At 35.4% G+C, this 12,581-nt stretch overlaps 1 protein-coding gene across 1 annotated transcript; it reads right to left on the bottom strand.

The window, feature by feature from the left end:
* Nucleotides 1-3,011: 3,011 nt before the first annotated feature.
* Nucleotides 3,012-4,516, bottom strand: LOC107002099. Its single transcript, XM_015200015.2, has 2 exons — nt 3,491-4,516; nt 3,012-3,410 (listed from the first exon to the last, which is right to left on the bottom strand). The coding sequence occupies exons 1-2, from the start codon at nt 4,514-4,516 to the stop codon at nt 3,012-3,014; spliced, it is 1,425 nt and encodes a 474-aa protein (XP_015055501.2).
* Nucleotides 4,517-12,581: the final 8,065 nt, after the last annotated feature.

The raw sequence follows: 12,581 nt of genomic DNA, 5'->3' as shown, positions 1-12,581 counted from the left end.
GAAAAACAGTGAGGGGGAATATAGTAAGGGGGAACAAAGTTGGAGGAGATCTGAGACCATTGTTTGTCATCATCAAAAAGGGGGAAAATGTTATTTGCAGTTTTGATGATTTGACAAACTTAGGGACCTTGTAAAGGTACCAGGTTTCTTACTTGAGCGTTGAAGATGAAACAAACACAGGGACCTTGTAGAGGTACCAGACTCTCATTGTAACGAGCCAGTTGACTGCCAGCTGGAGACGGTACAGAAAGTAGGTGCACACTTCCCGATGGCGTCAGAAAGTGGGACTTCTCCAACCAACGGGAAAGAGTTTAAGGAAAGTGACTTGTCCATATAAAAGGCACTTTCCTAAACATCTTTGGTAGTTTTTGCAACTTGAAATAGAACTTTTCAAGAACATTTGCAAAGGCTGCTAGTAAACAAAAGGAAGAATTATTCCAAGAACAGCAGTAATCTCTGGAGCTTTTAGTGTAGCTGTTTAGGAATATATTCTCTTGTTCTTATATTGTAAACTATTCCTGAAACTATAAGGAATCAGTGGGCAGTGTTAAAAGTCTAGGTTGTCCAAGTGGGATAGCGTAGTGGGTAGATTGTTTTCTACTTAGGCTTGTTAAGCAATAGAGACTATTGCTTAAACGTGAGATTAAAAACTTCTTCTCACATTTGTTGTAATCGTGTTTTACTTTTGCTTTTGAAGATTAGTGAAAACGATTGAAAATCCTGTGAGACAGGTCGTGGTTTTACTCCCTTAAGCAAGGAGGTTTCCACGTAAAATTATTGTGTTGATTTTACTGCATTTTACTTTCTGGTTATATTCATTAGTGTAGGAAGGGACCTGGTCCATTATTCTGTTAAGTGAAGGCATATATTCTATCAAGTGGTATCAGAACAGGCACTCTCTATTTGGTTAACACCAAGGAAGTGATATTTGTTCTAGAATGGCTGCTCCACTTAATCTCGAAGAAGGTCAGTCGTCAACAAGACCTCCCCGTTTCAATGGACATTTCTACAGTTGGTGGAAAGTTAGAATGCATGATTACCTCATGGCTGAAGACAGCGAGTTATGGGATATTGTACTTGATGGATCATTTATTCCGATGATGGAAGAAAAGGATGGAGAGAAAACTAGTCTTGTTCTGAAGCCTAGTTAGAAATACGACGAAGCTGATAGAAAAAAGATTGAAAAGGGCTACAAAGCAAAAACTCTTCTTGTCTGTGGGATAGGANGGTTTTACTCCCTTAAGCAAGGAGGTTTCCACGTAAAATCATTGTGTTGATTTTACTGCATTTTACTTTCTGGTTATATTCATTAGTGTAGTAAGGGAGCTGGTCCATTATTCTGTTAAGTGAAGGCATATATTCTATCACATATTAAGTTTATTGATGTTTCTTTAATGAAGATAGACTACTACTTACAACTTGTGAATACCAAATTATGTGACTCCAAAGGTGCTCAGATCAGTAGTATGTCCTGTAAGATATTTTATTACATATCCTCATATCAGTAACTTTCATTTTTGTATTGCTTCTTTCTAATGATGTAATGTTTTTTTGTATTTATGCCTGGTTATCTGCCGTATAAAGAGCAAATTTCATGACATTTTATATAAGCCATAAACAGGATATTAAAATTTCAAATGTTTGATCAAACACAATAAATTTATATCATTAAATTATTGGGCACGTGCTTAGCATGTGCAAAAACCATCTAGTATATTATATTTGTGTAACTTTGAAATTATAAAGAAAAAAATGAGAAACTTTTGAGGGAATAGCTCATGATTGAGTATCATATGAGATATTATCTCAGTTTTGATCTCATAATTATTTTAAAACTTCCCATTCACTTAGAAATATAGGATGTACCAAAATTCTCACATAATATCTACTAATACCTCCCACTTTTAATATCAATTTTTAACTTGCTCACGTCTACAATTTCAGAATAATTTATCTCGAAATAACTTATTTTCGATCAAACAAACCCAATTAACTACTAGTGAATAAAGGATCTAAATTATATAGTCAGTGTTAGACCTTACATTAATTGGAATTTGAAAAGAAATACTATATAATTACATATGATTTACTATCATGCATCTTATTATTACTTATATTTTTAAAATATTACGTATCTTATCACTATTATAGAGTTTTCTACTTAATTTACACTTGATACATGTATTTTTTACTATGAGATACACGAGTGAAGCAAGCGAGATTTATATATATCCATATATGCGAATCACATTAGATATATTTATCTGGAGTGATGCATGAACAAAATGGAAGAATTGGTAACAGATGCACAAATACTAGCAACAAAAAATACCAGTTCTTAATTGGAAAAGAGAGGCACTCTTCAACTATAGTTACTCTTGTCTTTTCTCTACGTACTCAGGAGGACGTGATACTTCTGCAACAAGCTCATTAAACTCTTATTGTAAGGTAAGCATATATAAAATTAGTGAAAAATGGAGATGGTTTAAAATTAACGAAAAATGGAGATGAACCGAGGAATAAAGTAAAATAGAAAGCTACGTACTTTGAGAATCTAGTTAATAATAATTTTCACTCACGAAACATAATAATAGTTGTTCACACGTATTTTTAGATGTTTAGAAAATAATAGTAATAAAGATTTGACTTTAGTTTAAAAGGATAAAAAGTTAAATTAGTCTTTTTACAATTCTGACCATATTATGACCACATAATTCTGGCCATTTAGCACTTTCCCAAAATATAAAACAAAAAATCTTGTACAATTAAATGGATACATATATCACGATTTACCAATACATATATTACAAAATTCTAAAAGATTTCTCTAAAAACTAAGAGATAATGTAGAAAGACTAAACATTTAATTCCAATGGATTCATATTAATTTCAACCATCTATTTGAATTATATAATTTGTGGTCCATATTAAGATAGTTGAAACATTCCTAATACTTGGCAAAGTGCAAAATCATCCAAATAAAAGTTGAAGGTAAAAAAGGAAAAAATAAGTTAAGAACAGTAACAACCAGTAGAGGTAACATGTGAACTATTTTTTGAGGTTAATTCTTCCTTCTTCCTTATTCTCACCTCATTTAGAACACGTCTAGCCCATTCAGAAAAATAGGTCTTATTGTATCCGATTTTGCCATTTTTATAAATGGACATGCAACGCTTATCATCGTCAGAGTAAGGGCAAGAATCGCCATCAGGATCCCGCCATGCTCCTTGGTGTTTCATCCCTGACCAACTAGCTATCCAATGATACACGTATTGTCCTACACCTGCTATTTTAAGCCACCCTTTGGGGAAAAACTCTAACACACTGCTGTTTTTGTCCATGAGGAACATGTTTGTTAATTGTGCACCGTGTGGAGATATTAGTATGTCTGTCAAACTCATCACCCTCACCTGTAAACATTAAATCAATCATCATCGAAATAATACTCATGAGCTAACAATTTTTTGATAATTAAGAACAGGTAGGATACCTGTTCACAGAAAGTGAGATTATTGGAGTAAGCAAGTATGAAGTGGCAGCCTTTCATTTTTTTACATTCCTTGTCAAAAATTTCAATGACAGCAGATTCATTCTTGAAAGATCTTGGTCCATTGTTAACTCTCATGAACATTGTCATTCCGATAGCTGGCGTTTCCCTTTTGCTTACATTACAATAAATTCTGGCCTTACACCTTAGCAAATCATATACTTGAATCCTTTTTCGTCTAGACATACCCCCTTCATTATGTCTCATCACCACAGCATCCTCAAAACAAGTAGCATTATTGGTACTAATATTTTCAATATGAAGTGGTTCACCAAAAGTAGCTTCCATTAAAGATTTCAACCAAGGTCCCATTTTAATCCTAACTTCACCCCAATGGTACAAAATCCATCTAGTGGGAGTAAGCGAACATTGGTTGTTCGTGATATGCCATGCTACAAATGGTACCATAGATGACAAGCCATGCCAAATGTTATCATAATTATAGTGATTATATGAAATAAATGTGAGACCTTTCATTAAAGTAGAGTTGTAAGGAAAATATTCAGGCCATGCTAGTGCATATGAATTCCATGCTCCATCATGAGTGTTATTACCTTTAAGGCACAAAACTTTACCTTTTGATACATTTGAGGGGAATCTTTGGTATTGGACTTCACCTTCTTCATGTGTGTCATACATTGAACTCATGAACCATGTGTGTCCTTGTTGAGCTGTCGATGAGTAACGTAAGTCTTTCAGAGGAAGAAATGTAACCGATTCACGAAGTAATTTCTTGGTTGCCATTAATTCTTTGGTGAGATTATTGAAAGTTGTGTTGATGATAACTTTTTGCCTTTGATTGAACAAAGCCCATGATGGTAATGGAGATGAGGAAGGTGGGGTTTGAAAAAATTGGATTTGGAAAAGAATGAATAGAATGGGACAAGTGATGATGAGGATGAGATAGATGGAGAATGAGTAACTTGTCTTAGGATGTTGTTTAGCATGGTATGGCTTATTCATTGCCATTTTGGCTTAGTTAAAGCTAGGAAATGACTTAGATTTGAGATGGAGACATATAATTAATGATATTGGAGTCACCTTAATAAAAACTTAAAGATAAAAGTATATGTATGCTATTCCATGCAAACTTAGAAACGTGACTAGTGTGAGGAACCACAAGCTTTTTGGATGACAAAGGAAACAAGGAAATAAAATAAGACAAGCTACTACTAGAGTTCAACAAAGTTTAACCATTAATTTGTGAATTTAATATCTATAACTAGATCTATATTATACAAAAATACATGAAGTCCTTAGCTAGTGTAGGTATTTAAGGCTCAACTAGGGGTGTCAATGTTAAAGTTGACAACATCATTCCTAGTCTAATTTGACTAAGTCTGTAGTATATCTATATTTTAGCTTTCAGTTAGTATTTGTTCACTCTGAGAGTTTTTCCTATTTCGTAGTATTGCAGAAATGTGTTCCTAAAGTTTAGGAAAGTTAGGTTAGTAGGTTAGTAGATTAGTTAGTGGTTTAGTGGGAATGTGACTATAAAAGTTGTTATTCTACATAAATCATTATTACTGAATACAAGATTAGTTCATTGTTCTTATCTTTGGAAACTATTCTCTCAGACTCCTCCAGTTATATTTTTATTTGAGCTTATTATATCTTAAGTTCTATAGTCAACTGGGCTGGTTGGTTGAAATTGGGGATATCAAAATGGGTTGAGATAGAAATTGAGTTGGTCTTGACCCGCCTAAGTTTACTTTGAACTCAAATGGGCTAAAAATTGGTTGGGCCTTGACCCACCCAATTTGACCCGATTAATCTCAATAATTTTAACATAGTGATATTTAACTTTTATAATCACAATTCGAATTTCCGTTTAAATTTTTTTTTTTTAAAAAGTAACAAGTGGATAGATAATTCTAAAAGATGTTAAATAGATAATAATCATACCTTTAATATAGGAACATATCTTAGTAAAGAGTTTTAAAATGGGTTGAAATTGAAGATTGAATTGGGCTCAATTGAGGCTTCTCTTAAAATGAGTTCGACTTGAATGATTTGACATTGGACCCAATTCAAATTATCTTGAGCCCAACTCTTAAAATTCTGAATGGGATGGACGGGTGTTGACATCCCCAATTTTGACCCTCCACAATATAAATTAATCATCGAAATTCTTAAATTCCAAACGATTTGAAATAATTGGTTTTATAAAGTTTTTAATATTTTTTCAAATCGTTTTAAGTAATTTGTCATTTTCATAACTTTTTTTAAAAAAGTTATATTCTATATATTTTTGTTTGTATTTATTATATTAATATTGAAAATCGTCTAAAAAATATTTTATTTTTTCTTAAATATTCGGTTAAATAGTTTAACTAATTTATAGTTTATATTTTGAGTAATTAGTTCATAATTAAGTTATTATTTTATTTCGTTAGTATTAAAAATCTCGTAAATTAATCAATATTATTTTGTTTTATTTAAATTTTAGTCAAATTCCCTAAACTAAACTCAATTTAGCTATTTCTTAAACCCTAAGATCTAACCCATCTTTGTCCTAACCTTAAACTCATTCGAAGACAATTTTTGGGCCATTTTCTATTTCCAGCAGCCGAACTCAACCCAAACACCCAGGCCCAATTCTTCCTCCAAATAATTCAAAGCCCATCCCATACAACATTACAACATAATACCCAAACCCGATTCCTTGTCCAACAAAACCAGTAATAGTACAATGTTGTAAACGCCCAACCCCTGTTATTCTTCTCCAACGTGAAGAACAATAGTAGAACCCAGCAGTCCAAAGCGAAACTCAAAAATCCGGTGACCGAAAAATCGAATCCGTACGCGAACAACTCAGAAACGTCGCATCAATTCGGAAAATTCAAAGAAAAGCCGCTCCATCCTCCTTTTTTTTTGCAACGGTCATACTCTTCCTGGTCCCGTCCCCTCGTACCCGTTTCCCCCCTTTTCGCAGAGCTTAAGAGCAAACACAACTTTCCATTACTTTTTTACTGTTGCCTCGAAAAGGAATGGGTAGATTCAAAATTAAAAAATATTTTTACCCTTTAATTGCCGCAATTCTCCCCTTAAATAGTTTTCCATGCTCAAGTGATTTTTTTTTTGGGGGGGGGGGGGATTTTCATCCTCTAATATAGGCTTCAAATGGTTTCAAAAGTTTAAGTGTCAAGAGTTAAAAAAAATATTATTTTTTATTTCGAGTTCATCGGAATCTTGTGAGGTCAAGTGGTGGTGTAAGTCTCTTCGAGGTCAAGCTCGTCGTCTTAGTGCTGCTCCGATAAAGGTAACAAGTCTTCAGAATTGATGTACATGTCTTAGAAAGTAGAAAAATGGGTTGCACATATGATATGCAGATGTATACGAGCAGTGTATACACTATGGAGATGTGCCAAACCCATGAATTTTACATTTGTTGCGGATGGGACAGGCCCAAAAAGCAAGCAGCAGCAATCTTAAAAGATTGAAAACTTAGAATTAGGAAAAGTTCAGGTTTGGTCAAGCCCAATATCGAAAAAGGGCCGAAGTTTGAGAATATTCATTGGCTTTCTTTGTTACTATTTGTTCATTATTACATGTGTTAACACTAACCCTTTATTTGATTTGGTTTAACTTAATGGAATTCTCCAAAAGACAACCATAACTACTCTTTATGTTAGTTTATTTTAATAAAATTTATTTTTTATCAACTCTTATACTTATATTCAATATATTTAGTTACAATTTTTACCTATTCTTCCATTAATCTAAAATAGTTTTTCATGCTCTAATTTACTCAATTTAGTTTAATTTATTAGTTTAAAAATAGTTCAATTAATTCTAATCAATATAAATTTGTTAAAGTTCCAATCAATTGTAATTTAATTCAAATGTTTTAATTAAGGTCCAACTTTTCTAAAGATTAAAAATTATTCTTTTAACAATTTTCTCAAGTCAATCATATATTATCAATTAATGTTATCATATTTAATCATTTTCCTAAATAATAGTCAATTAATAATTTGTCAAGTTGTAGGATAACCGTATCTTAGCCGACGCTTCAAATGACTTAAAAACCTTCTTGAAGCGTAAATAAGAACCTCTTACCAATTTTCTCTAAATTTATAAAGATTTGATATGTTAAAATCCTTTTGAGTTAAGTTTTCTTAATTTGTTCAAAAAATTATGTGGCGACTCTTTTCTAAGTATATTTTTCAAATTGTTTTATATTTAGAACATTTCAAAAAGTGATTTTCCTAAAGATACATATATTATGACATAACAATAGGCTTCCTATATTTGGGTTCATTTTTGACACCCCTGGCTCAACCAGCATATCAAGACTGACTCCATGACATTGCTTACTTGTACAACAATAACTTAGATCAACCTTATACCCTGACAAAGTATATTGGGCCCTTTTGATGGAGATTATACATCGAAATCCATGTTGAGCTCACATGATTATATGTCAATTTATATTGATTAATTTTTTTTGAAACCCAAGATAACCCCGTAGACGCTATAACCTCTGCCCTTGGGCGAACACTCTGTGGTGAGCACTTTGTGCATACTGGTAAACACCCCCACTGTGTAATAGCCTACAAACCACACAGGAAATGTAAATCGTACTATGCAAGCCCTATGCAACAGACTCGACTCAGAAGACATTGAGGGGAGATCGATCCCAGGCCATCCGTGTGGATAACCACCCTTCACTAAAAGATTCTAAAAATTATACTAATATTTAGGACTTTAAATTAATTGAAGTTATAACTATTAAATCTTTACTTATTTGTAAGAGGTAAGAGTGCTTTAGAATTGACTAAAATTATCTTCTTAAATTTTTTCTTATTTAAAGAAAATCCAATGTTTTGGGGAAAATGTATTCGACTACAAGCATCTTGCTAGGAAGAACTAAGAAATATCCAAATATCACAACGTTGAAGCTAACTTCTAACTCTATTGCAAGTACCTCCTAAATTCAATGCATAAACCAGTAGAAGAATATGTGTATTGTGGTACTCCTGAAGCCCACACCCTGGACGTGGCCGACACCCAACGACCATTGTTGTCCATTAGCGAACCCTTTGCCTAACTTACTTAACTTAGTGAAAGACTTAACTTAACTAAAGTATAAAGCTGGAAAGACTCTCATGAAAATTACCTTAAATAATAGTCTTGGCCAAAATGACACTTACTCTCAAAACAATATATGTATATCTGCAAATAAAGAGAGACCCAAAATTGACTATCTGACTATCTGTTTGTCTATGAAGACTCTACTACTACTAAGATGAATGTTGGGACAAACCTCACGACATTCTATAAAGGAAATACATAAAGCAATTAAAGAGTTCGCCGAGATGCAAGGAGGCTCACCACTGACTCTGAATGCTTAAGCTGGATCAACCAGGCACTGGATGATGATCCGGGTTACCTGCGTTCAAGGACTACTGAGGATTCGAAAAATTTCGTGGAAGAGTTGAAGCAGGTGTTTGACACTGAAAGGGTTGAGCTAGCTGCATACCAACTCAAGAATGTGGCTAGGACTTGGTTCGATCAGTGGAAGGAGGGCAGAGATAAGGATGCACCACCTTTTAGTTGGGCTTGCTTTGAAGAAGCTTTCTTGGGGCGTTTCTTTCCCTGGGAACTGAAGGAAGCAAAGGTATGTGAGTTCCTTACTCTGAAACAGGACTCCTTGAGTGTCCATGAGTATAGGTTGAAGTTAACCCAACTATCTCGCTATGCTCCTGAGACGGTTAAGGATATAAGAAGCAGGATAAGCTTGTTTGTTGCTGGCTTGGGTCGTGCTTCAAGAAAAGAAGGTAGGACTGCAATGTTGATTGGGGACATGGACATTTAAAGGTTAACGATCTACGTGCAACAAGTTGAAGAGGAGAAGTTGAGGGACAGAGAGGGTTACACGAACAAGCAAGCTAAGACTAAGAATGAGTCTAGTCAATATAAGGGTGGTTCAAGTCGACCATAATTTCAAAGACAAAAGGGGCATGCACCATAATCTGCTAGTGTACCCGCGCCCAGAAACATAGGTGAGTACAATGGCCAGAATTCGCAGAACTTTAAGGCTAGATGGTAGTGTGGCACAAGGAGGTAGTTGGGATCATGCATGTGGTAGGTGTGGTAGAAACCACACTGGTAAGTGACATGATGGCTGGTCAGGCTGTTTCAAATGCGGTCAAGAGGGGACCTATATGAAAGAGTGTCCTAAGAATAAGAAGGGAGGAGGTAATCCAGGCAATAGATCCCAATCTTCATCAGTTTCTCCACCATATAGGGCTGCACCTAGAGGAGCCACTTCTGATACTGGCGGAGGGGAAAACCGTCTTTATGCAATCCCTAGCCGCCAAGAGCAAGAGAACTCTCCAGATGTTTTCACGGGTATGATCAAAGTCTTTACTTTTGATGTTTATGCTTTGTAAGACCCAGTAGCAAGTTTATCTTTTGTAACTTCTTATGTTGCAAATCAGTTTAAGATTCTTTCTGAACAACTTTGTGAACCCTTCTATGTTTCTACACCTGTTGGGGAGTCTATTCTAGCGGAAAGAGTCTATCATGATTGTCCAATTTCTATCAATCACAAGAACACCATGACTGATCTAGTAGAACTAGACATGGTACATTTTGATGTCATTCTGGGTATGGACTGGCTCCATGCCTATTATGCATCAATAGATTGTAGAACTCGAGGTGTCAAGTTCCAGATTCCTAATGAGCCGGTCGTAGAGTGGAGTAGTAGTTCAACAATGCCTAATGGTCATTTCATTTCGTACCTTAAGGCGAGGAAGTTAGTTTCAAAGGGGTGTATCTGTCACTTAGTCTGAGTTAAGGACTCAAGTTTTGAGGTACCTTCCCTTCAGTCAGTTCCTATAGTAAAAATGTTCCCAGAAGTTTTTCGTGATGATCTACCTGGAGTCCATCCTGAGAGAGAGAGAGATAGATGTTGGCATAGATATCATTCCAGATACTCGTCCTATCTCTATTACGCCATATAGGATGGCACCAACGGAGTTAAAAGAGTTGAAAAAGCAGTTGATGAAAGATCTGTTAGATAAAGGTTTTATTCGACTAAGTGTATTACCTTGGGGCGCTCTGGTTTTGTTTGTGAGGAAGAAGGATGGTTCCTTAAAATGTGTATAAACTACCGATGTGACCATCAATAATAATTATCCTCTTCCAAGGATACATGACCTTTTCGACCAGCTTCAGGGTGCTTCTTTCTTCTAAAAAATTGATCTCAGATAAGGCTATTATGAGTTGAAAGTTAGGGAATGTGATATTTCAAAGACAACTTTTAGAACAAGATATGGGCATTATGAGTATTTTGGTCATGTCTTTTGGTTTGACAAATGCACCTGCAACATTCATGGATCTTATGAACAGAGTCTTCAAACCTTATCTAGTTTTGTTTGTAATCATCTTCATTGATGGCATACTGATTTATTCAAGGAATGAAGAAGATCATGGTAGTGACCTGAGGATAGTTCTTCAGACTTTGAGAGATAAAGAGCTATATGCCAAGTTCTCCTAGTGTGAGTTTTGACTTAAGTATGTGGCATTCTTGGGCCACATAGTCTCCGGTGATGGGATTAGAGTTGACACCCAAATGAAAGAAGTAGTTCAGAGTTGGCCTAGACCCACATCTCCAACTAATATAAGGAGTTTCTTGGGTTTGCAAAGGTATTATAGGATATTTATCGAAGGGTTTTCGTCTATCTCATCTCCTTTGACCAAGCTAACTTAGAAGACTGTCAAGTTTTAATGGTCTGAAGCTTGTGAGAAAAGCTTTCAGGAATTGAAAAAGAGATTAACTACCACTCTAGTTTTGATCTTACCAGAGGGTAATCTAGGTTTTGTGGTGTACTGTAATGCATCGAGAGTTGGTTTGGCTGTGTGTTGATGCAGAATGGCAAGGTGATAGCTTATGCCTCCAGACAGTTGAATGTTCATGAGAAGAATTATCCAACTCATGACTTAGAATTGGTTTCAGTAGTGTTTGCCTTAAAGATACGACGCCACTACTTTTATGGTGTTCATGTTAACATATTCATGGATAACAAGAGCCTCCAATATGTGTTCACTCAGAAGGAGCTAAATCTGAGACAGAGGAGGTGGTTAGAATTACTCAAGGACTATTATATGAGTATTCTTAACCACATAGGTAACGCTAATGTAGTTGCTGATACTTTAAGCAGGTTATCCATGGGGAGTACCGCCCATGTTGAAAAAAAAGAGATAGCTAAAAATGTGCACAGACTCGCACGTTTGAGAGTCAGACTTATGGATTCCACAGAAGGAGGGATAGTGATGACCAATGGGGATGAATCATCACTAGTGCAAGAGGTAAAAGAGAAACAAGACTAAGACCCCATTTTTCTTGACTTGAAGGCAAATGTTCATAAGCAAAGAGTATTAGCATTCGAACAAGGGGGAGATGGTGTTTTGAAGTACGTAGGTAGATTTTGTGTACTAGGGTGGATGGACTCCAAGAGAGGATTCCGGAGGAGGCTCATAGCTCAAAGTATTCCATTCATCAGGGTTCCACCAAGATGTACCGTAATTTGAGAGAGATATATTGATTGGAAGGCATGGAGAATGATATTGCTGGGTTTGTTGCCAAGTGCCCAAATTGCCAACAAGCTAAAATAGAACACCAAAGGCCTGGAGGTTTGGTTTAGACTATAGAATTTCTGGAATGGAAGTGGGAAATGATTAATATGGACTCTATCACATGTTTGCCAAGATCTCACAGGCAATATGACTGTATTTGGGTGATTGTCGATAGAATGACAAAGTCAGCCCATTTCTTGATGGTAAATACTACCTATTCGGCCGGGGATAATGTTAAGCTGTACCTTCAAGAGGTGATGAGACTTCATGGAGTTCCGATATCCATTATTTCAGATAGAGGTTCACAATTTACTGCTCAGTTCTGGAAATTATTCCAGAAAGGTTTGGGTTCAAAGGTGAACTTAGGAACTGCTTTTCATCCTCAGAAAAATGGACCAGCAGAGCGTAATATCTATACTTTGGAAGACATGTTGAGAGCTTGTGTGAT

The sequence above is a fragment of the Solanum pennellii genome, chromosome 10 (assembly GCF_001406875.1).
Source record: "Solanum pennellii chromosome 10, SPENNV200".
Lineage (NCBI taxonomy): Eukaryota > Viridiplantae > Streptophyta > Magnoliopsida > Solanales > Solanaceae > Solanum > Solanum pennellii.
This window is presented reverse-complemented; position numbering and strand designations above follow the sequence as displayed.

What these genes read in the sequence shown, in the direction of transcription:
- LOC107002099 (XM_015200015.2), bottom strand. Translation starts at nt 4,516, where the DNA reads ATGGCAATGAATAAGCCATACCATGCTAAACAACATCCTAAGACAAGT. An exon ending in ATCTCACTTTCTGTGAACAG is followed by an intron (nt 3,411 to 3,490) that starts GTATCCTACCTG and finishes TAATGTTTACAG; the next exon opens with GTGAGGGTGATGAGTTTGAC.